The sequence below is a fragment of the Acipenser ruthenus genome, chromosome 3 (assembly GCF_902713425.1).
Source record: "Acipenser ruthenus chromosome 3, fAciRut3.2 maternal haplotype, whole genome shotgun sequence".
Lineage (NCBI taxonomy): Eukaryota > Metazoa > Chordata > Actinopteri > Acipenseriformes > Acipenseridae > Acipenser > Acipenser ruthenus.
This window is the reverse complement of record NC_081191.1, coordinates 84,498,825-84,525,113: the sequence shown is the minus strand read 5'-3', so window position 1 is coordinate 84,525,113 and position 26,289 is coordinate 84,498,825. Positions and strand designations below refer to the sequence as shown.

General features: G+C 38.9%; 1 protein-coding gene across 1 annotated transcript; it reads right to left on the bottom strand.

Moving 5' to 3' along the window:
• Positions 1–354: 354 nt before the first annotated feature.
• LOC117435392 (transmembrane inner ear expressed protein-like) lies at positions 355–19,463 on the bottom strand. Its single transcript, XM_034058506.3, has 4 exons — positions 19,154–19,463; positions 6,267–6,384; positions 1,976–2,125; positions 355–1,554 (listed from the first exon to the last, which is right to left on the bottom strand). Exons 1-4 carry the CDS (start codon positions 19,259–19,261, stop codon positions 1,448–1,450), a joined length of 483 nt encoding a protein of 160 aa, XP_033914397.2. The 5' UTR covers positions 19,262–19,463; the 3' UTR covers positions 355–1,447.
• Between the last annotated feature and the right edge of the window lie 6,826 nt (positions 19,464–26,289).

The window sequence follows — 26,289 nt, the reverse complement described above, 5'->3', positions numbered from 1 at the left end:
ATGTGAAAAAATAAAAATTGTGATATTTGTATAATGTGATATCTTGTAACAATTGTAAGTCACCCTGGATAAGGGTGTCTGCTAAGAAATAAATAATAATATATGTAAACATTGACTGTGTCATTTGACAACATTAGTAACAGAAAACATGATATTTGATTGATGATATTACTGTTAATAATAATAATAATAATGGGTCTGCCACAAAGCTATTTATATCAAATCGCCATTAGCTCATTTTGTTTCTGAAAGGAAAAAACAGCAATTTCAATTCTAAAACAAATAAAAAAACAATCGAACACTGTTGACAAACCATTCATTTAAATGTCCATTTGATAACTTTATTATGTGCATTTTTTCTTCCTGAAAAAAAAAACAAGCTAATGACAATTTGAATTAAAGATATTTTTAAAGTTTAAAGCTGTAATTTTATTCATTCAGTCTAACAATAATAACAATAAAAAACTAAATAAATAAATTAAACTTATATTTAATTCAGGCATGTCAATTTTCCAAAATTCACTTTTAAGACTGCCCCAAATTGAGAATTACACAGTGTACACAAAACCTGTAAGCCAGATAAAAGCAGAATCTTATGGACCTGATATTATTTATGTATGTATGTATGTATGTATGTATTAAGTCAGGAATGGAGTGGGATTCATATATATTTATTATGAGTGGCCCACCAGGCCTAATACATGACACACAGTATCACAAATTACAATAGAAAGCCTTCCTCTAACATGCTCATTTTCAGAAGTCTCCTACACTCCCAACCTTAAGGCTTACAAGCTTTTTTGCTGTTCACAAAATATCCAGCTGTTCTTTAGGTAAATGTTTTAAAAGTGTACCAAGTGTCCAAAACATACCCCGTGTGCTGGTTGAGTAGGCAGGTGTGCTGGCTACTTATAACCTAGCAACACTACAATCAATCACAAGGAAGCCTTTGTCAATATTTGCTGTGTTCTAATCTTAGAATGGACCCTTTTCCCAAAACTATAACTCAGGAGATATTAAAAGTCATTTTGTTCTTATTTTTTTATTAATAAAATACAGTTTGGTATTCATAAACTGTTCTAGGCTGTTGTTGGCTTATTTAACAACCGACTGGAACAATTTTATGAATGTCAAACTTAGTTGCTGGAAACACTATGTGAATAACACACAAGTTTAAGCTTTGTAAATTAGGTCCAATAGTTTGATTGGTCTTGTATTAATAAAACCATTAACACTACTGTTAAAAAAAATGTTGTTGATAAAATGTGCTTTTTTCACATGAAGATAATGTAAAATGACACTCCATCTGCAGTTTCTGAAAGATGAACAGGAAACACTCAATTTTCCGCTTTGTGCTTCCAAAAGTTTTTATAGTCAGTGCCTGGAAGAAGAGTCATCAGGGAGCAGAAGAGGGAGGAACAGAAGAAAAGCAGCCCAGCCCATAGTTTCAGTGAAGAGTCATCTCATCCTCCTCTTTCACAACAGGAAGAGGGTTGATGCTCCTCGACTGAACCTGACCAGAGATGGTCGGAAGGGAGGCAGAATCAGAAGAGCCTGCCATTCAGAAAAAGAAAATAAGAAAGAAAGAAAGAAAGAAAGAAAGGGGGCATGGGTCAGTGCAGAACTGTACAGAAAGAGCAGTTAAAGGTACTTGATGCTATGACAGTTTTTTAAGATTCTAGCATTTATAATATGATATATGAATCAATAAATTTACAGAAAATGTCCTTTTACTCGTGGCTGGTCTTCATAGATTATATTCTATTATACTATATTTATCTTGTACACTGAATCATAATAAGTTTAAATGTATATTTCAGTATTTAAAGGTGTGTCCTTGATGACCCCTGTGGCTTTGCTAGTTCTAGTTTATGAAGATGCAATGCCCTGTCATTTTGATTATCTTTTTTCAAATACGATAAGTTTTGTTGCAGAACAACTCTTGGTAGTCATTAAAGTAACCTGACTGTCTTACCTCCAGGTATGTCTGTCAGTTCGCTTAGCGGAGGTACTGTTTCCAGTGTGTCGGCGTACTTTTTAGCTGCTTGTCTTTGTGCAAAGCGTGCCTCAATCTCCTTTTTCGTTCTTGGGATTCGACATTTGAAGATGCAACACAATGTGATTACTAAGGAAAATAGAAAATTGTAATTGAACATTTTTAAAACTCTTATTCCTTACAACCTATACACTTGATTAAGAGATTATGTTAATGTAATGCAAAAAAAGCAAAAATGTTCTTATTCAGACTTAAAGTATATATTTCTCTTTTAAGAAAAACACTTGATTTTTTTTTTTTGGATGGAAACATTCTTTATCAGGGTGCAGAAAAACAGTATTTGTAGATACTGGATATAATTGTATATAAACAATGAATTAAATACACAAAAAACGACTATCACCCTTTCTTTGCATTCTAGTTAGAACTCCACACATGATGTGTCAAGCAGTTTTCTTGATGGGACGGGAGAATGCACAACAGTTCAATATTTCCTCTGAAAGGGACATTCTGTCCAGCACATGCAGGAAAAAATGTAGGAGAAAGCTGCCCTGTAGTGTTGTAGAAGGGGCGTTCAAGTCATTGAATCGTCTGATGCTAAATGCTTCAGAAACAGTCACTGTTTGAATTAGATAAATAATGTTTTAATTGTCTCATTGGAGACTGAATTAATTGAACTTTAGCAGTCTTGTAGTGACTTTAAACTAAGAATAGGGTTTGGGGCAAAATTATGAGATGCTGATGTTCATTGAACATTTGGCGCTGGACAAAGAAACAACAAGCAAAGGAGATGCATAGTACAATGGGGAATTACTTTTAGGTCTTTTTTGGAATCCATCACCCCTTTCAAATTAATGAAAAATTAGTAATACAGTAGCCAAGCCTTTTAAAATCTTTCTTGTCCCTCATAAGCAGAAACCATTTTAAAATCTTTCTTGTCCCTCATAAGCAGAAACATCTGATTTTCTTCAGATGGTTTAGTTTTCCAGACTTTGATTCTGACTCGTGTGAAGCACATTTATCCTGCCACAATATAAATGTCCTTCCTGTGCAGCAGGTATTAGGTCCCCACCTAACACCATATAGGACCCTGTAAAATATGGAAATATGTTTTTAAAAACAATTGTAACAGACAAGAAACAGTTGAGGAATGAGCAGTTACATTTCTGTTACAAATGGTTTCTTGCTAGTGTTTTACTGGTAAAATAATTGTATTCCTCTCTGATTTTGCATTTGCCTGTGCAAGTTTTGTGTGCATTAAAGTGAGTGTGAGGGTCAAGTACGAACTGCAGCACATAAAGTGCATTTATTGTATATTATGGTTACAGGAGTGAAAATGAAGTCTGGAAAACGTTAACTAACTAACAGCAAGGAGTTACAAAGTTAATCACCATAAAAGTATATACAATATAGAATGGAATAAGAAATAGACAATAAAAAGTTTAATGAAAATTGGATAAATTGTATGTAAGATCTGAATATTATTAGGTAAGCAAATGATATGTTAATATAATGGAAAAATATAATAAAAACTGATTTACAATATAGGGAATAACATATTGTGTTCTCAAGATACATGTAAAATAGGTCATACAGGCTGACAAATGCCAGGGAGTTATTTTACAGCACAAACTAGATATAATTCTGTTTTAAAAGCCTTTGCATTGCATAGATTCGTTATGCACTAATCAAAAGATTGCATCTGTTCACAATGCTGGACAGGCCAACAGGAGGTCTAAATGTGCATCCTGATTTAACCTAATGGAGTATGCCACTGAACTGAAACACGTTGTTTCTCTCTCTAATAGATAGATTCATTTGTCGGCATGGTTGTGTAAAAGCACACTCATGCTGTTTTACATGTATTCTTTTGAATATAGTCAACAGATATGGAAGTCTGGGTTTAAGTACCTGAATTGTTGGAAAATATGTATTGTTGATTCAGTTGTGTGGAGGATGTAAATCATTTTCATGCTGGTTTGGTTCTGTTTCCCAATTTTAGGTTTCTTTGTTCTCTCAGTTCCACTAATACAACCAATTCTGGAATAACTGTTATAGAATAATCAATATAAACTCCAGGTAGTTCCCAACACATTGTTCCAGAGAAAACAGATGCATGTCACAATACGGTGCACACCTCTCTCTTCAGGCATGATCTGTCATGACACCATGCGGTTTGCGTTGTACTTTCTGCAAATGTTGCCATTCCAGGAACATCCAGGAGACAGGTTTAATGGACAAATTGATCAATGCAGCCACAAGACTGTTGCATAGGCATCCAGGATCAGGCCCCTTAAGAAGTCTGCATTCCCATTATTGTTGCTCTATGATTTTACATAGTTTTCACATAACTTATATTTGTATATATTGCAGACTAAGGCTTTTTTCATTCAATGCAAATTTGAGGCAACATATCTGATGTATTTGGTTTAAGCAGTTAAGTAGCCATGTAGGAATATGTAGATCATTAGGCTCAGGGCCTCTCTTTCTAGGCACAAAAAAAGACTGACCAAAAATAAACTTTGTGTGAGTTTATGTTTTACAATTATATTATAGTAGAACTTTTGCTTAAATCTGTAGTAAACACTGCTTGCAAAAAAACAATGGAGAAAAATCCTGCAGTCTTTATGTATTGTTTGCTTCATACTTGGAAAATGCTCTATCCTCAGTTGCCTAAGCGACTGAGCGAATGAACCCCTGACACAGAAAAACTCTCAGCTGTACAGATCATATTTGTGGAAGCTTAAAATAGTTGGGTCATACGTATAAAAGACAAACACTCATTATCATATAAGTAATAGGCTGAATCTAAGTTGGGCATCAATGCTTTACAATGAGCCATTTTAGAGTACCCTATGAAATGAGCTGCTGTTTCACAGCTGCAGGGACTGGAAACTCATACATATTTTTGGATGAACAACCAAGTGGCTCTTCCTCATGGCATCGATCAGTGACTCTGTAAGGGGTTGTACAAATAATGTCAATAAACAACACTAATCGCACCTTGTGACAGGATTGAAAGGAGTCCCTGTCGTAATTCGCCCTCCAGACCACCGTCAGTGCTGTGTAGGGTTGACCATGATTGGAACCAGACAGGAAGTTCCTGGTCGGGCGGCCATCTTGACCCAAGGTGGAACCATGCGGCAGCCGAGTCCCATCATTGCAATCAGCTGTGCTGTGCTCGTCGATTGGCTGATGTGGGGTAGCGTGCTGATTGCAGGGGCGGGACTCGGCAATATTTAGGCAGTGTGGTTTTGCCATTCGGTCTCCATGTCCTGAACTGAAAACACGGAGGAGACGCGCTGTGCTTTGTTGTTTTGCTTTTACAAAACCTGCTGTAATTCACAGAATCCTGAAACTTTGGAAAACCTTGGTGGATTACCGCAGTGGGGGAAAAAAACAGGACTAGTCATTATTCCTTGGAAGGGAGCCAAGAGGCGGTGAGAGGAAACCCACTGCAGTAGCACAGAGAAACCCAGTGCTTCCTTTGTTGTTGTTTTTGTAACCGCAATTTTTTTGTTTACTCTTTTTAGTTTACCATTGCTGGTATTCCAGGTGATTTTCTGGTTTGTTTTCTGCAATACTGGACTGTTTATTTTCATTGTGTGTTAAAATAAAATCCTGCCCAGATACCTTTGTTGGTACAGGGCTCCAGGACTAAACGTCACTTCCGGCTCCTGTGTGCTGTCATTTCTGGTCCTTCCCTAAGCTCCGCCCTCTACCCTCCCACACACCTCTATTAAAATTCAGTCACTATTTATGAAACGGCCGATTCAAGTATTAGGCTATATTATACAGCACACATCATAGTGTAAATTTGGAATAAACATAAAGCAGTGGATAATAAACTTTTTTTTAAAGCCAGGCACTTGTCAACTCTTTCTTTCACATAACTCTTTCCACCTTTAGTTGTAATATTTCGATTTTCAGTGTTATACAGGTTTGCATGCACAATGGTTGGCCTATGGGCAGTGCACAGGGCAACGCAAATATACGTATGATCCTTGAATTTTTTTATGTAATAGCACTATTATTATTCATGTTTTTTGTTGTTTTTTTTGTTTCATGGAGCTGAAGCAGTTGAGTAGGATTTACCTTGAAGCTAAATCATCAAAGGGGAGCTGTTCTGGCATTCACAGTGTTCTATCAAGTTTTGTAAGACTGTAATTCACAATGGTTGCTTTAAATTCAGGATCAGTCATTCATTTATGCTATGAAAAATTACATAGTTCTAAATATTTTACATAAGAAATTGTTAAAAGTGACTTACTAACTGCCAAAACGAACATTGAAAAAACTCCAATGACTTGCCATAACCGAAGCCCCCAGAAAACAACAGTCTCTGATGTAACTGGGTCTGGTTTCTTCTTTGGGGGGCTTGTTCCAAACTGAAAATAAAGAAGTCATAGTTATTAATTATCAGATTAAACCAAGGCTACTGACTGTGCAACAAATTAAACTTGACAGTGATTGTAGCGAACAAAAGTATTTCATAAATCCTTCTTGTTTTCCCATTTCTTTCACTAAATAGGTCTCAAATGTGCAGTTTTGAAGGAAACACATTATATAACACGCTGTATTTTCATACATGGTATTATAGTATAGGATTACATTAAAGGAAGCTCTCAGTTTCTATTCCTTATTCTCATGGTTATTTGCACTTTGGGGACAAAGCATGTTACTAGCTGAATTATGTCAGTGAATAGGGAAGCAGCTGGTTGGTTAATGTACCATATATAATGTTTTAAACTAAAATAACATGTGTTTCTGTCAGAACTGGACATTTAAGACATATGTAATGAATGGCAGTATAAACCTGTAAGATTTATGGAATATTTTGTTAGCTACACTCTTGTAAAACCTTAAATACAAAAGACATTGTACAGTATATTGATGCTGGGGGTATTTGGATAGTGAAAGTGGAATGACACATTTTTATTGTTTCCAAAATAGTAATTAAAAAAAGTTAAGTTATATATATATATATATATATATATATATATATTATGAATACCTAGAACCTGGGATGTGTTGTGGATTTTGCATGCTCCACATTATCTATTTATTCCTTTTCAACGTTATGTTGTATTACCTACTCTATCTTGGTGAGGGTGGCTGCAACCATATGTGGCAAAGCCCCTTTGTGTTAGGTCCAGGACTTTACCACTGTTTTATGTGGGTGCACCAATAAACAAGTCCTAGTCACCAAGTATGTTTTAGGCACGTAAGTGCACTTTTTATTAAATAAAAAATAAAACAAAAACAAAACAAAAAGCCTAACTCATTCCAGGAGTGCTAAACTAAACTTTTATTCAGTTCTAACTATACTGGACAGCTAAGCCGTTTACCAGTCACAAAGCCCAACACTTATTCAAGTATGAATACCTTTTATTTCAGGTCTGCACATACCCAGGCTTCACACAGGCCTTCACCTCAACACAGCAAGCCAGCCAGCTTTATTTTCATATTTAAATGTGTTTATTTTATAGATGTTGAATTGTGTTATTTGTTGTTAAATGTATACTATATATTAACTGGATCCAGGAAAGGGTTCATTTTGAGCCTTGTTTAAAATACTTAATTTCCATGTGAGAATGTGGAGGGAATGGAGTAAACTGTGGTCCTTGATTGGTAGGCCAATTAATTATTAAATTTAGTTTAAAGCAGATGTTTATAAAAGGCTGCAACTAAGCTTGTATGTTTAGTCTTGTAGAGACTAGGGTTTAGGTATTTGTTAAATTGTTATTTTTGTTTTATTTTTGTTAAATACATGTTTTCGATAGTGTCGTTATTCAGCAGCTGCCTGATTTCCCGCCTTTTTGCCTGATTTTGTGCGCCTTACTCTCATAGCTGCTGCTTATTTTTTGATGTTGCCACTTGTTCCTGCTCTAATAAAAACAGGTTATGGGGGGCGCCAAATTTTCCCCAGTTGTGTCGAGTTTAACAGCCACTTTTACATCTTTACAGGGCTGACCCATTTTTGTAGCTGTCACATATTTGTGCCGATGCAACATTGGTTCTGTTTAAGAGACTGCTAAATCTAAAACATACTTAAAGTTCTCTAAAAGCCTTACATGTCGCTGCATAAAAAAAGCCTAATATCTCTGGTTTCACTTCTCAGCAGAAAAGTACTGTATGCAGTTGTTTGTTTCACTATTCTGCCAAACAGAGCTTACAAGAGTTTCATACATAATTTGGGATTTGTTCTACTAACTACTGTACACTTTATTGTTTTAACTACACTTGTACAGTACATATGTTTGGACAGGAGTTTCTTTGACAAAGTCTCAATTCATTGGGATGTGCAATTTCATAAAAACACAGTTATGCTGAAAGGCACAAGAACATTTTTAAAAGAATAATTCTCACCCCTAATCAAAGGGAAAAGTGTTAAAAGTGGGCCCTGATTAGTACAGTCTCTGCTGATTATGGCTTGTATGTGATTATAAATCAAGATAAGGAAAAAATGTTGATTAAGCAATGGTTATATAACACTCTTTCCATTCTCTTAGTGCCCTTGACCTTAAAAAAAAGAAAGTACTATTAGTACTACTGCTGGCAATTTGTAAGTCACATTTAAAAAAAAAATAAAACTCGCTGACAATGAGTCTTTCAATCAGAAATGTCTATGTAGCAAAAAAAAGAGAAAAAGGTATGTAATATACTACATTTCAAAGAAGGAAGTTTAGAGGTGAAATACAGTAGAGGCATTCTTGAAATATGTTCTATAATTCACAAATAATGTAAATATTTTATAATACCCCTCAGTATGTTAATTTCTGTGCCATTAATGGATGTTGAGCGTTTCATCTCATCACATCAACACAGTGGATTAATGTTGTGTCACTCAAAAGAGCTCTTGTTAGAGTTTATCACAAAATGTTTAATTACGGTTAATGGTACTTGAAATTCTGATAACTCTGTACAGTAGTCCTTCATGTCAAGCAGAGTATGCCCTTCGGCTAGAGCCGTGTAGAGCTCTTCAATCCCAAGTGGTGACTTGAATACTATGCAGAGTGCTTAGTCGGGGTCATATTTTCTATTGTACATTCAGTTGTAATTGATCATGTAGAAGAGACTCAGGGCCCTATTCAGGGTTAGACTCCTGCAGAAAATAGTGAGTGGACTGTAAAGTACGAAGCAGGATACGCATCCCAAGGACCCACTGATCCAGATGACAGTTCTATTTTGTTAATCAAATTTACAGCTCTACTCAGGGCGGATTAACTATTTCTCTACTCAGTTGATCCCATGTAAACAGGGCCGGATTAACAAAGTCAACAAAATTGATCAATTTTAAAAATGCAAGCTATATCTGATCCAATACACCAACATGGAACAATTTGAATAATAATGATTACTATGCAACTATTTAAACGCTAAAAAAAAAAAAAAAATCTATTATTTTACATACTGTTTGGTTTGGTAAGTAGCCTATGTCATAGAAGTTAACTGTAAAGTGGGAGCAGATGTAGTTCTACTACCACATCATGTTAAAAGCAGTGTGGACACAAGAGTAAAACAAATAATACTGTTATCCTTTGACAGAATCCTTTGACAGAATACTGTTAAACACAACTCCCCTAAATCCTGCTATACAAATCACAAATTACTAAAAAAAATCTTAGTAATAGGCCTGTTGTATAAAATGCATAACTTTAACTGTGCCTTACAAAATATACAAAAAGCATATGATTGTGTCACTATCGTCTTACCGACAGGAACCAAAAAATCTTCTATTCTCCTAATATTCATTGTATATTAATGGTCGTAACTGTTACATATTTTAACGTTCATAAAATACACAATGGTAGTTTTACGGTTGTTGACGTCATGACGAAGATAAAAAAATTGACTTTTCTATTTTTTATTGGTGTGGGGGGGGGGGGTCACTTTGTCAAGACTCATACAGAAGGCAGCACGGAAAATTGATGCAATTTGAAGTTATTTATGGTGGGGGATGAACTTCATATATTATTTTATATTTTATTCATTGTTTTTTGTTAAAAAAAATCATAATGAAAAAAGATCTAATGAATAATACATGAAACATACATTTTGGACTATCAGCCTTCCCTTTATTTTGAGGAGTGGCCATATCTGTCACAGTGAATCTTTTATGTAATAAACTGTCATACTTTTGGATTATTACCAAATGGACTGCCATGTGCTTTAATACAACATAAGAAAGCTGACATTTTTTTGAGATTTCATTCAAAAGGAGTAATCTGTAGGGTTTAACTGTACATTACAAAAACATCATTACAAAAACACTAATGATTTTTTTTTTTTTTTTTTTTTTTTTATCAGGTTATTGTGAAATAAAAACCAAATACCTAAGCATTGCCATGTAGTTTGTGGTACAGATTTAGAAGTATACAAAAATGACATGGGTACTGCAAAATAATACACTAAATTAGGTTTTACTTCCAAATATTATAGGATACCTTCAAGCCTCATTACTTCCTGTGGCAAGGTCATTGAGAACTAGCTAGAGTTCAGCACCCAGAGCTGAGTCACATTCTGATTCTAGAAAAAATGAACTCAAAAGTGTCAACCTGTCAAAGCTTTTTAAGATCTTTAGAGATGCCTGCCAGAATGATTTGAACCCCTTAGTTTGAAGACATGCTTTAGTAGCGGCTGTTGAAGTTGGTAACCTATCGCTGTACTTTCATGGTTGAAGACAACAAGAAGTCATTGGAGGGGGGGTCTGCTGATTCTTGCTTATTCGAATCTTAGTGCTCAGTTGCCGATCTTGACTGTGTGTGCTGCATTTGCCTTTTATTATTATTATTATTATTATTATTATTATTATTATTATTATTATTATTATTATTTATTTCTTAGCAGACCTTTGCGCTTGCACCAGATTTGGGTTGAATATCAGTTGGGACTAGTTAATCTCACAGTAATCCCACTGGTCAGACACAATAAATCTGGTTGGAGGTTTCCCGGGGCGCAGCTTCATAAGAACATAAGAACAGAAGAAAGTTTACAAATGAGAGGAGGTCATTCGGCCCATCTTGGTAGTTTGGTTGTTAGTAGCTTATTGATCCCAGAATCTTATCAAGGAGATTCTTGAAGGATCCCAGGTTGTCAGTTTTAAAATTACTGGGGAGTTGGTTCCAGACTCCCACAATTCTCTGTGTAAAATTGTGCCTCCTATTTTCTGTTCTGAATGCCCCTTTATCTAATCTCCATTTGTGACCCCTGGTCCTTGTTTCTTTTTTCAGGTCGAAAAAGTGCCTTGGGTCGACATTGTCGATGCCTTTTACAATTTTGAAAACTTGAATCAGATCGCCGCGTAGTCTTCTTTGTTCAAGACTGAACAAATTCAATTATTTTAGCCTGTCTGCATATGACATGCCTTTTAAACCCGGGATAATTCTGGATGCTCTTCTTTGCACTCTTTCTAGAGCAGCAATGTCTTTTTTTTTGCGATGTGACCAGAACTGAACACAACATTCTAGATGAGCTTCTAGGGTTCAGTACTGTTCTGAAGATGTTAGTTTAAAAAAAGCATCTACCTTCAGAGAACAGTTACACATGAAAAGGACTTACAGTAAAAGAACAATTGCCATTTTATATTAAAAACTTAGATCCACATATTTAGCCATGTGGATCAAGTCCCTTAGTGCCTTGAAAGAACATGTTTTTATGTCTAGACCATGAGCTACACCTACTGGACAGTCTATGAATAGCAGGAAGTGGTCTTCTTTATTGTCATAATTTAGTGATTTTTTAAAATCTTTTTTTACAGTTTGTGTAAAATGTTATTTATAACCCTGCATATACCAGAAAAACACATTTTAGTTGATCTTAGTTAATTATTAGCGCGTATATTAAACTATACACAGGAGGCTGTGTGGTCCAGTGGTTAAGGAAAAGGGTTTGGAACCAAGAGGTTCCCTGGTTCAAATCCTGGTTCAGCCACTAAGGCATTGTGTGACCCTGACCAAATTACTTAACCTCCTTGTGCCCGGTCTTTCAGGTGAGACGTTGATGCATACTTCACACAACCTAGTCTCTGTAAGTTGCCTTGGATAAAAGCATCTGCTAAATAAATACATGTACATTAGACATACAAAGAAACATTGCAGTGTATATATATATATATATATATATATATATATATATATATAAAAAAAAAAACAAGTTTAATGTGTTACATAAGATTTTAATAGTTTAATTCCTAAACTTAATTTACAGTGTAAAGTCAAATCAAGCAGACAGGTGTTTTAACTACTTCCTACATCAGTAGTAGTAATTTCCATGATTAGAGAATAGGGGTTGCATTTTGCATCTTATCTTTGTGCAGTTGAAATTTCCATTACAGTAGTAGTCAATTTGCTTCACTTAGAAAAGTCTCTGAAGCTACAGCACTGGAGCAGTCCTCTTTGCCAAGTTTTACCTCATTGACTAAATTAACATGAATCAGAGACGGACGGTGTGCATTATTCCAATTATATATTTTTATGGATTAAGAAAGACTGCAAAACAGCTGTTAATATGTACCTACACCTACACCGACTTTCCATGCTTCGTCTACAGGGTAAGTTAACAGTTGCTATGAACTGATGATTCCCTTTCAATTCGAAGACGACCACCAAAACATTACGTATGGGATATGCCTGCCTGTTGGTAGGTATTCTGAGCTTTCTATACCAGAGCTGCCGATAGGCCCCTGCCTGGGTGACGCCCTCAGTCCTGCCTACCGAGGGATTAAACCTGTCATTCCATGGAAGCCATTTCTCTTTTTGCCTCTCAGGACGGTAAGGTAAGACCCGCTGTGTGTATCTGAGCGTTCTTTGAAAAAAGAGCTTGAGTCTGCTACAGTTCCCTTGCCTTTCAGGCTGAAAGCTGGCTTGCTGCTTTCACGGAATCAGTGACTCCTGATTCAGCCTTTTTTCTTTCTATCTTTCCTCAGCAACCTGCACATGCTTGCATTGCAGGCTGCTGCTTTCTATCTGTGGCACGTGAGTCAACTGCTTGTGCAGTATTGATTTAAAGGAGTGAGTGTTGTTGTCTCTTCCAGCCTTCACTCGTGTGGAAGCACGCCAATGGGGCTAGGCTTCGCCTTACCCCCGCTGTTGAGCGACTCTGCTGGCTGCTGTTAGCAGGAAAATATAAATAAATATATATATATATATATATATATATATATATATATATATATATATATATATATATATATATATAATAAACAACAGCAGGTCTTGTCCTCCACAGGGCTGCATCAGCCCGCCCACCTCGGTGTGATGGGCCTTCAAAAATTTGTTTTTTATAATAATCGAACAACAACAACAGCAGTGTGTTCCCACTATTATTGTTTATTGTTTATTGTTTATTGTACTCTGTCCACAGATTCGCCCCCCGCGGCTTCGGCCTGTGTGTCCCCTGGTATATGCTACGCACTGACCAGGTGTGAGACTACACGCAGTTAGGGTAGGCACCACTGCTTCAGCTGCCCCCAGGTGATTCGGTACCTTGTGCACACGGTGCCTGGTGTACTCGACGCTCGGTGCACACTGTGTGCTCGGTGCTTAGTGTATCGCGCCTGGGTGCTTACGTTACCCCGGTGCACATGGTGCTTGGTGCACACGGTGCTTAGTGCACTCGGTGCGCATGGTGCTCGGTGCATAGCGCCTCGGTGCATACGGTGCTCAGTGCACACGGTGCTTGGTGTGCACAGTACTTAGTGCACTTGGTGTGCTCGGTGCTCGGTGCCTTAGGTGCGCATAGCACCCTGACGAATACAGTATGTTGCTCTGTGCACTCGGTATACGTGGTGCTCGGTGCATGTGGTGCTCGGTCCAGTTTGCTAGTTTGCCACCGTTGTCCAGCTCTATGTCGACATTGATGGGGCACTGCAAACTTTTTGCAGATCCCCTGGGCTTCACAGGCAGAGCCCTGTCAGTCCGTGTTTTGGACGCAGGCAGTGGCTCCCACATCGAAGCCCTTCCCACCGTTCCCTGATTTTATGGAGGAGGTGCGCTCCTCTTAGGATCGAGTGTACTGAAACAAGCCATTCGGCTTGCTTCATGGAGGGCGTAGAGAAGCTGGGCCTGGCAGGATTTCCCCCGACTCCAATGTGCTCCGGTGCAGGGTAGGTTGAGGCATTAGCAGGCCCCCCGTGCACAACAGTTATGCGCTGCAGTTCCGTTTGGGACCTCCCCCCTTCCAAGGAGTCACGCACACATCCATGTCGGACCCTCTTCAAATCCAGAAGCTCAGTACTGCAAGCGAACCATTCATCTCCTAGACCCCATCTCCTGCGGACAGGGGTTCTACTTGAGATATTTTCTGGTACCCAAGAGGGACGCCGGCTTTCGCCCCATCCTAGACCTGAGAGTCCTCAACAAGTTCTTGAAGGAGAGGAGGTTCCAAATGCTGACTCACCGTCACATTCTCCAGTCAGTCCGCCAGGTGGCTGGTTTACCACCTTGGACTTACGGGGTGTGTATTTTCATGTTCCATTTTGTCCAGAACACAGAAAGTACCTCCGCTTCGCCTTTCAGGGAAGCGTTTACGAGTTCTCCGTGCTACCATTCAGCCTCTCTCTAGCTCCTCGTACATTTTCAAAGTGCATGGACGCTATCCCGGTTGCAGGGGATCAGAGTAATCAACTATTTCGACGACTGGCTAATTTGCGCTCAGTCACGAGAGGGAACAGTGGCCCACACGGCAGTTGTGACGCAGCATCTGGCGAGGCTGGGCCTCACCATCAACGATGCGAAGAGTCGGCCCAGTACAATGCACGCATACCTGTCGGACGACAGAATAGCAGCTATTCAGGTTTGCCTCTCTCTGTTCCAACAGGGATTGAAGGTCCCCTTGGTGCAGTTCTAAAAACTGTTGGGTCTGATGGCCGCAGTCGTATCAGCCATAGAGCTGGGTCTATTACACATGCGCCCGCTCCAAGCATAGCTCAATGTGTTCCATTTACACCCCAAGTGCAACAGACACCGTCAGCTGACAGTGTCTCACACGTGCTCCGTGGCCCTGCGATGGTGGAGGATGCCCTCTCACCTGCGCGAGGGTGTTAGGATGGGAGAGGCGTTATCTCGCCAATTGGTAATGACGGACGCCTCCAACTTGGGTTGGGGGCCGGTCTGGGAAGGCAGAGGAGTCTGTGGCACCTGGTCGGGCCGTTGGATAGCCCTGCACATGCCAGTTATCTTGCAGTTTCTGCAAGAACTGTTTGATGCTGGTAGGTCACCTTCCACATTGAAGGTGTATTCAGCGGCTATCTCTGCATGCCATGCCCCCGTAGATTCGATATCTCCGCGTGCGCATTTTTTGGCTACCCGGTTTCTCAAAGGCGCTTGCGGTTACGCCCTCCCAGAAGGACCGTTCTCCCCGAATGGAGCCTTGATGTTGTACTGGAGGCTCTCATGAAGGCCCCGTTTGAGCCTATACACTCCATAGAGTTGAAGCATCTGTCTATGAAGACAGCCTTCCTCTTGGCTATCACCTCCGCAAAATGGGTAAGTGAGTTGTAGGTGCTGTCGGTGCACAGCTATTGTATGCATATTTGGGACGATGGCAGCAGGGTGTCACTGCGTACAAACCCTGCTTTCCTCCCCAAGGTGATCACAGCTTTCCACATGTGGAATTTGAGTCTTTCCATCCAACTCCGTTTGCTTTGGAGGAGGATAGGCGATTGAATTTCCTCTGCCTGGTGCAGGCATTGAGGTGTTATGTGGATAGGACAAGAGCTCTGCATCATACTGACCAGCTCTTTGTCTGTCACGATATACAGACCCTAGGACAGCCTCTCTCAAAGCAGCGAATGTCGCATTGGATTGCGGACACAGTCTCTGTGCCATATGACAGTGCTGGCTTACCCCCACCTGGGAGTGTAGCTGCGCACTCTACTAGAAAGTTGGCTATATCTTGGGCCCTCTTCAGAGGGCTTCACTGTCCGATATATGTGCGCCGGCTAGCTGGGCTACGCTGCATACAGTCTCCCGGTTCTACCACTTGAATGTGGTAGATCCTTCTTTGCCTTCAATAGGCACGAGGGTCCTTGAGGTTGCACGCTCATACGGTTCTGACGCGTCCCTCATATGCTGGCTACCGTTCCTTCTCCCTTGCGAGGGCTCTGGTATACATTTCCCATACGTAATATAATATAAAACGTTTTGATGATCGTTTTCAAATTGAAAGGGAAGGGAGGTTACTTACCGTAACCCTGGTTCCCTGAAAGAGAAGACGACCACCAACCGTAAGGTCGCATCGGTCGCTCTCATGGGTTTGATGCAAAAAGAGAAATATCTTCTGTGGAATGACGGTTTTAATCTCTCAGTAGGTGGGACCAAGGGCGTCATCCCAGGAAGGGGCCTATCAGCAGCTCTGGTATAGAGAGCTCAGAAAATACCTACCAACAGGCAGGCATATCCCATACGTAATGTTTTGGTGGTCATCTTCTCTTTCAGGGAACCAGGGTTATGGTAAGTAACCTAGTGTTCATTGAGCCTACAGTAATGGAAGCCAACACACCAGTGTTTCCTTTTGGTAGTATTCTTATTTTATATCCAATAGATGTATAATATAATGCCTAAATCTGATTTGCCAAGGCAGAAAATCTGTTATATAAATAAGGTATTGCAAGAAATCATCAAAGCTGGGGCTGCAGAGACTCAATCTTTGATGAACAGAGGGAATGGATTTGGGAAGAGCCTAAAGCATACAAGGATGAACACCATCTGCTGTTTGTACGCAGAAAGGTTTTTAATGGTTTTGTTATTACTTTGTGTAAAACTGCCAATTTGCTATTCAAGTTAAAGTAGTGGTTTCTTTCCTTTTAAGCATTGGTGAGTTTTCTTTGATTGAATATGTTCTGGTTTTATTTCATTGCATGTATTTGTACTTCAATTTGAAAGATATAGATTAAAAAATAAAAAAAGAAATAAAAGAAGAAAAGAAGAAAAGTTGCTTCCTGGTACCCCTTAGTGTGTTTTATTTCAAACTCTAATCATCTAGCTTTGGTCAGATCATGTGACCTACAGTAAAGGTACTAGAAAGCAGCAATTTATCTATAGCAATTTATTTGAAATATTTACACATCTTGAATTAATTAAAATTTTAAAAAAAGAAGAAAAAAAAGAAAACAATTGAAGAACCAAAAGATTCTAAGCACAATAAAGGAGGACCAGTAATAATACTGACAAAGCTAATAACTAAGATATATTATTTTAAAGCATTGGTTAGCGTTTCTTTAAGTAGCAAAGAATTTCAGAAGGATTTACAGTAATGTATTTAGGCCTATTTATATGGAATGGCCACGGAAACAAACAGACTTGTCATCTTACTAAATGCTAGGAAATGTTTGTTTTTTTTGTTCAAATAATCTAATCTTAATCTTTAAATCGAATAATCCTTTGTTTCATTTTCAATGTTTTTTATAATTTACCAGAAACAGAAACCAGAACCTTTTCTGTTACGATATCAGAACTGGATTAACATTGATTTATTCTTGCTTATTTCATAACAAAATGAGACTCGAGTGGAACAGGCGGTCAAACTCTGCAATATAGTATCATAGGAGACACTAAACATCAAACAAAGTCATTTGAATGCAATTGTTCATGTTATGCTTCTGTAATGGATTTATTTACATTTTCAGACCCAGGGCAATGCTTTTCTTCTTGAAATTTTCTTCTTTTTATTTATGAAACTTTGATAATGAAGCCAAAAACGGTCTAAAAAAGGTTCATGAATCTAAAACTGTATTTTATTAAGAAGAAACAAACCCTGCATACTAAATAAAAATAATAGGGACTTATAGCAACTGCTTGTATATACATTAAGCACATGCAATCTGGATACTTGCATGAAGAGTTCTTCCTAGCAGCTGATATACTGATCTTCCCACAAGACACTCTCTTCTAAAGCTTTCATATTAACAAGTAACAGTTGTGGTGTATAGCCATTGTTTACCTTTCAGTGTTTTGTGCAATCTCGAAAATCCATGTATTTCAGTTTTTTGTACATAGGGGAAAATCCATGTATTTCAGTTTTTTGTACATCCATGTATTGCACAAAAAAAATGTGACCGCCCCACCCCCACCCCAAAGCTGAAAAGGTAAATAGAGGTATCCCCCTCCATATTGTTTACACTGATAACATTTAAACAAAAGGTTTAGAAACTATGAGACATTTCAATATTAATATAGCGATTTGGGTGTTTTTATTTAAGGTTTGGTAAGTTATAAGAGATTTAATCTTAAATTCAGTGGGCTGAGATACCAGTTCGTTACTGGGCGCCAGTGTAAATATGTTGTACCACAGAGCAGGACAGCTTTAAGAAGCACATGCAACACCACTAACAGCTTTATTAGCAGGTAGGCAGTATGAAGAGTTTTGGTAGGTATACCATCCAGTACAGCCCAGTAGTCTGCAATGCAGACCACTCAAAGCAGGCACATAAAAGAGCATGCACATGACAGGAGACAGATCTCCCCAGCTAGGAGATACCTTCCCAGTGTTCAGGACAATAGCCTGTTCTTTTGGTCGGAATGTGGCTGACACCCACAATCCAGTAATTTCTTCCCCCTCTATGTTTTTGAAAACGGTATGTGGCAAAGTATGAATGAATTAAAATACACCTATTAGGGTTTTAATCATGTTTCGTTTCTGTAAAAATATTTACGCATTTGACTGCATTAAATATCTGATACAAGCTCAAGCGTAACACATAATTTAAAGGCACATTGCAACAGTTCCTTGTATTTATTTTATTTTTAGCAATGCTGTTTAAGTGTCAAATAGCCAATTGGAATTACACTTTAAATGTAGCTGGCAGTTTTGACTATAACAAACCCAATCATTATAATGGGACTTGTTTTAAAGCCAGCTGAATGTATCTCCCTTACTGTACATTCTAAAGAATTCTCCTGGCGTGTTAATTTAATACATGAAAGCCTCATGTGGTCTACACTTTAAACCAAGCAAGAAAAAAAAGTTTTGTACCTTTTAAGTTGAAACTACCCAATGTTTCTGCTTGCAGTTTTGTTCTATATAATGTGAGCCTGACATGCCACCTTATATTCCCAGCTCCTGGCCAGGTATTGAGAGCCCAGTAACTGTAGTGTTAATGGTAACCTGACAACACAATTCTGGAAAGCCTGAGCAAGATGATCAGCCTGCACTTACCTCAGGGTCCAGGATCTGTGGAACAACAATGGACATGTAGAGAGACAACAACACAGATATCGTCCCGAGCAGAGAAAGGAATGAGCAAGGTTGCAGGTCCCACGCCATCTTCTCTTCTATCCCCTCTCCCTTTCTTCTTCTCCGTGATGGGAGGACCAGAATGGCCCAGATGATATATAGCCAGCTAGCCGTTGACAGCACCCCTAGAATCTGTTACGGTGCTTTACTCCCCCTGCAGCCAGCTGCCTTTCCACTGCATCACTCAGCCCCCAGACTGGTCTCTCAGGGGCAATTAATTAAGCGCCAGTGTCACTTACAACCAATGCTGTAGGGGAAATAAGAGCGATTACACAGGGGCAGGGAGGGGAAAGCAAAAGAAAATGTAATTTAGAAACCTGTAGCTGCCCTTTCAGTTTAAGTGATTTGTTGATATGCCATTATGTGTTTATGTGAGGGAATGGGCAATTTTAGAATTAATAATGTCTATATCAAATTAATACACGTTTTTTTAAGATTTTAACTTAAAAAGACAAACAATACAAACCCAGCACAGAGATTGCTAAAACCGACCAGTTTAATCTAATTTATGTCCCTTCTCATGAATTCAGGTGTCAAGCCCGGAATCAGATATTTTTCAATGTTGTAATTTCCACTATGCCTTTTATAGGCTTCTAAACCCTATGGGGAGATTTTTTTTCCAGCTGCAGGAATGCTGAAACACAGACTTGTTTTGGCTGGTGGTCAGCCCTGGTTTTGGGTACAGAACATATTATAGACTTATTAAGAGGTGAACTCTCAACCACATTGCAACATCATTTCCCAGCGGGATTTTGGGAAGAAAAAGCAAGCTTTTATTCATGGCAGCAAACCACAACTCAGTAGTGTCTGTACATATATACACGAGGGGATACCAATGCACCAAAACATAATTAACCAACACACCATAATTCAGTAAGTTAAACACAATCTGAATGAGACTGTCCCTTTGACTGAGTTAAAGATATAGAAAACTTGCAATGTGGCTAATATTTCAATAGGTACAAATATTTTAATTTTGGGATACCATTGTAACTTCAGTGTATTACACTGCAGAAACTCTAGCAGAACTGATGTAAATATAGAGCAAATCCAGGCCCTATTTTCTCCCCTATCCTGACTAATAAGATGCAAACTCTGTGTTTGTAAAGGCCGGTTATATATAAATATATATAAATATTCACAGTTTTCTCATCACAAAAGTCACTGAATCATAAATAATAAAAAAATGCTCCTTCAGCAGCTACGTATGCAAGTGATGCTTCAGATATGAAGGTTGAATAAAGTGGATGCACCTCTAGCCAGTATGACAGCAAGTGTACAGACTACCTGGAGACATGCTCACAAAGGGTTCAACAATTATTATTATTATTATTATTATTATTATTATTATTATTATTATTATTATTATTATTATTATTATGTTGTTGTTGTTGTTGTTGTTGTTATTGTTGTTGTTGTTTTACTTTTGTGTCAATTTTGTGTAATTCTTCTATAACTGATTGAAAATAGAGAACACAACAGTCCCTAGACTTTGAGAAGAGGACATGCACATGTTTAACAGGAAACATGGTCATTTAATAAGATAAGGATTTTTAAACAGTTGGTGGATGTGCAGCACTAGCTGCACATCCAGCAGCTCATTATGGTGTTAGAGGCACACTAATATATTGCATCAACTAAAGCTTTTTTTCTGGCCCATGGTTGACTTGAAAAATTGGCAATCTTCTGATGGTTGTATACAGCTCTTTAGAATTCTATATCTGCAATGGGGAAATAAATAAATGTGCAATGTCTGTTAGAGCAGGACAGCTGACAAAAAAAACACATATTCAATAGATTACTTTTTCAATAAACAAAAAGTTAGAATGGAGGAGAGAGAAAAACTACTGTGACATATGTTATATAAGACCAAACATGTTTGTAAAATCTAGGGTGGTGCCAGTGTAGCTGTTGCAAATGTAATTACTCTTGTGTTTTTAAACAACATTTTAATACACAACTAAGAAGTCGTACAATAGGGGGAAGCTTGTACTTGCGTATCTTGTTCTCCTTGTTGAAAAATAATAAGCAAAACATAGTAAATTAAGTTGGAACAGACCCAGCCACGTTCCGGTTGTTTGATGTGGAACAGGAACACATTTTTGGAACTGCTTATTGAGAAAACGGGAACATGTTCCAGAGCCATCCATTGGATGATACAATAATGCTTACCCTACACACAATGTATTTACACACTGTATTTTATTCTAACTTGCTTATGTATACAAGAAAAGTTTTGGTCAGATACTGCATTATATTATACAGCATATTAAGTTCATGATAATCAAATTAGTTTCCTGGAATTAATGTCATATTTAGGAAAAAGTTCATATTTTGTTTAAAGACACAAATGTAAATAATGGCTTTAAATGGCTATAAAAGAAGTACTCCCTTTCCTAATTTTGTTAATCAAAATGGATTCATTTTTAGCATAGTAGAAGAGATCAATTATTCGTGTTAAATTGAATATACGCTATGTTTCAGTTGCACATTGTATAAGTAGTTGCTATAGAAATGTACACATATGTTTTTTATGGATGAACAATAGATATAGGACCCCACCCTGATAGAAAGCACACGCTGTTCTGTTCCAGTTTATTAAGCAATAATTATGGGATGGTTCTGATGAGTAATATGGCCCAAGGCAAAGAAAAGCTCAAATTTAAGTATTCAATATGTAATAATAACAAACAGTGCTACAGTAACAAATTTATGTTAGTTTTTTCCCTGCACTGTACAAAAAAAAGAATATACAAAACTGTGAAATATTTTAAATCCCAATCAAACAGTGTCACGAGATAATATAATACCAATGTATATTTTGACAACAAAATTAATTTGATCAAAATTGGATATAAAATGGTGGGACTATGACTAGAAGTGGATAGGACAAGAGTAAATTTGGAATGATGAATGATAAAAACAACATATTTAATGTGTGCAGAACTAGAAATTGGCTTGGTTAAAAGATTAAAGTTTACTGTACTTTTGTCAGCTCACAAACAAAATACACACTTTGTGTTATTACTATATGCCACTGCCCAGGAAAATGTGTTACCCAGGTGGAATTTGCAGGGGTTGGACACATACAAACAGTGGTATGTCATATGTCACATGTACAGCACAGCATTTGTGGAGTTAGGGAAGAGATGTGAAAATATGATATGCCAAGTGAAATCTCTTTGTCCAAATCTGTATATCCTGCTCTGTATACAGGACACCACTTCTAATATACAGGGACGTCACAAAATCTCTTATTGACAACATAGCATAGAAACCTGTCTCTGAATAATAACTAGGACCTTAAAAAAAGGAAAGACCACAGCACTTATAAAATACCTACAGACAGAAGTTGAATCTAGTGTTTTCAGCACATGAATGAAGATTTAATGATTGCAATTGCAGATCATTTAATGAACTGTGATGGGCGTTCAGGGCCCGAGTGAATAATAAATTTGGCCAGAGGTCTCATTCGTGTGTGCTCGAGGGGAAAAACATGAACAGTTACATGCATCCCAGTGCCGCAGATAGGAAGTTGCTATGGGCCACTTCCCCCCAAAAGACAAGGCTGCCAAACCATGAATGGAAAAATAATAATAATGATTAACACACCCCACAGTGGCGCACTGCCACCTACCCCCAAAGTATTGAAAAATTAATAAAAATGAGCAGCTGAGACATGGCCTGTCCCCCAGAGCATGACTGCACTGGGGGAAAGAGCTCAGCCTCTCCAGCCTAACCACGCACCCTGCAGAACTAAATACAAACCGCTTAGCAATCAGGTAAGGAAAAACCTCCTACTCACATATTTTTATTTGTGATGTAGGGGGAAACCTCAGGGAATCCATGGCGCGTGACTGAGAGGCCGAAACAAAAGAATCAACATGGGAGAATAACACACAGAGCCTTTATGCGCTTGCTGGTGACGTGTTGGTTAGGGGCAGATTCTCCTTGCAGTTTACAAATCTCCTTGTACACTTGTTCCAGGACCCCCTTGTAAATGAGGCCTAGGTCTCAATGGGCAAACCTCCTGGTTAAATAAATAAAAGAAACAAGGTTAAAGAAACAAAGAAACAAATAAATAAATAAATACAAATAATTATCACAGTATTTGTATTTTATCTTGGAATAAATACTTTTAAGTCATGGATAAAACACAGAAACTGCTGGCAAGTGCCACGACCTGATAAAAATAACTGTCCTTGAATGCTGTCCCTGGAAATCCCCAGTATCATTCACATAGTAAGACTAGTCTGCTCTATTACAGTCAGGGAAAATGAATCAGGTTTGTATACTTTTGTAAAAAAATTTCACACATCATTGATATTGATATTTATTGTTTAGTAGGCTAGCAAGCTTTGTAGATGGGTAATATTCCCATTTTATTCTGTTACCCATCAAAAGTCTGCTTAAACAATAACCTGAAATAGTATCATATGTGGTCACTTTCATAATAATATTCCCAACATTCAACTAACCACAACAAATCTGTATATTTTTGGGCTCATTTTCTTGTAAGATTGGAATTGTATAATCTGCAAAAGAACTATCCCTAGGATTAAGTTTGAATTATGGTGCCTCAATCTTTTGGTTCTTTTTAAAAGCTGCTATAAGGATACAAACACTGATAAAAAAAACAAAAAGGCAAGTTTAAGATCTTGACACTTGTCGCTTGACTGAGTGTATCTCTCTATCTATAAATGTGGGATGAAAAGGGTCTATTTATTAGAGTGCATTAATGAAATGTGACCGTTCTAATCTTATAATATAAAGTGAGGTTTGGACCAGTTCATGTCTGAGAATAGTCCTAGATTAAAGTATGGATTTGTGACATGTTAATCAACTCAAAGGAAATTCAACTAACTCAATTTATTCTCATAAAGTGATTGTAGCTAACAAAATAATTCCACACATTTTCTATGTCATGCACATTCATTCACTATATAGGTCCCAAATGATTTATCCAACATTTTTTATAATAATATTTTTATGATAAAACATGATGTACATCTAGTACTACACATGGTTCAAGAAATCTCTGTTTTCAGGTTTTGCTTTCAAATAGTCTTGCATTTCTTTGTCATTTCATTTAGAGAGTGAATTAGTTTCTAACTTTTCAGGGCCTTATTTCCTGTTCGTAACCAGCTAGCTGATTTCCCTAATGACTGACATGCTTTGCAGCCAATGAGATACTTCGACTCCAAACATGCACCAGGATGTCACCTTTTAGTTTGACAGGTAGGATAGAGGTAAGACGTGCTGCCACAGGTTGAAGGAGCAAAGTAGTGTCATTCATTTCTCTTACTTTTTGATGGTGCTTTCAGTCTTTCTGAGTGGTTCTGGATTGTGTCAAATATTGTTATACTTTTTTGCACTTGCTTTGAGCTTCTCGGCAAAATTATAAGTGCTGGGACTGACAAGCCTTCCTCTGTCCATTCAAGCAATACCAGAGTGACCTTTCTGACAGCCCTGCCTACTCTCTGTCTATGAATGTTGAGTAGGGGCTGGAACAGTTGAAAGTTCACGCTGTCACAGGGTTTGAATGGACAGTGTAAGGTTGTTCACTCACAGCATTTAGGATTCTCTAGATAAGCTCAAAGCAAACTCAAACTCACATGAATGCAGAAAAAGTATTATATTGGAGTAATAGAATCTCATATAACTTAGAATGATTGCAAACACCTTAAAATAGTAAAGGAAATGTAAACCAGTGCATGCACATAATTGCATATGGTTAATATTTAAATTGTCACTTTTCCTGAGGTGCTCACCGATGCAGAAAAAATAAACTAGCATTTTAAAAGAAAAGATACAAAGGCCTGCCTTATTGCACCTTTGTTGAACTTACACATGGAAAGAATTTGGGAGTTCACATGAATAGAGATTTCCATATTGGAGGACCACTCAGAATGATTGCAGACACCTAGATGCCATGCCTGCACCGCCCGGGGATTGCCTGTCCCGCCCCGCCCAGGGATTGCCTGTCAACCCCGCCCGGGATTGCCTGTCCCGCCCCGCCCGGGATTGCCTGTCCCGCCCCGCCCGGGGATTGCCTGTCCCGCCCCGCCCGGGATTGCCTGTCCCGCCCCGCCCGGGGATTGCCTGTCCCGCCCCGCCTGGGGATTGCTTGTCCCGCCCCGCCCGGGGATTGCCTGTCCCGCCCCGCCCGGGGATTGCCTGTCAGCCCCACCCGGGATTGCCTGTCCCGCCCCGCCCGGGGATTGCCTGTCCCGCCCCGCCCGGGATTGCCTGTCCCACCCCGCCCGGGATTGCCTGTCCCGCCCTGCCCGGGGATTGCCTGTCAGCCCCGCCCGGGATTGCCTGTCCCGCCCCGCCCGGGGATTGCCTGTCTCGCCCCGCCCAGGGATTGCCTGTCAGCCCCGCCAGGGATTGCCTGTCTTGCCCCGCCCGGGATTGCCTGTCCCGCCCCGCCTGGGGATTGCCTGTCAGCCCCGCCCGGGATTGCCTGTCCCGCCCCGCCCGGGGATTGCCTGTCCCGCCCTGCCCGGGGATTGCCTGTCAGCCCCGCCCGGGATTGCCTGTCCTGCACCACCCGGGGTTGGTGGTTCGTTACCGCCCGTTGTTGCCTATGCTGCACCGCCCAGCGTTGCCTGTCCCGCACTAGATTTAAACCACCACAATGTTTGTTGGATTATTGTGCTTGTGTTCGATTGGTTTAATTTATTTTATAAAGAACAAACGCATTTGCGTCTCATCCCACAGTACTGAGCCTGTGCATTTCCTGGTCTGGTGACGTCACCCACCCAGCCATCTGTAACAGAGTGAAGGAGTGGGTGGAACTTTTTCTTCAGAATGTGCCCATTTCATAAATATAATTTCTGTATTTTTTCAGTGAATAAGGTTCTATCGCTCTCTGTGTCTTAACATGTGCACTGCTAATCACTCCTTTTCATTTGCCTTCTAGCTACTGCTGTTTTAAAAAATCCAGGTGTTGACATAACAAGCCAAGGAATTCCACAGTGACTGATAGGGCTAAATGAGCCACGTGTGACTGTCTGAATCACTTCAGGTGTTCACAAATTTAAACTAGGATTTAA

Bases quoted from the DNA above. Each gene is read 5' to 3' on its own strand.
- LOC117435392 (XM_034058506.3), bottom strand. From the start codon at position 19,261: ATGGCGTGGGACCTGCAACCTTGCTCATTCCTTTCTCTGCTCGGGACG. The intron at 6,385-19,153 runs GTAAGTGCAGGC...CTTTATTTTCAG, and splicing joins CACAGATCCTGGACCCTGAG to TTTGGAACAAGCCCCCCAAA. The intron at 2,126-6,266 runs GTAAGTCACTTT...TATTTTCCTTAG, and splicing joins AATGTTCGTTTTGGCAGTTA to TAATCACATTGTGTTGCATC.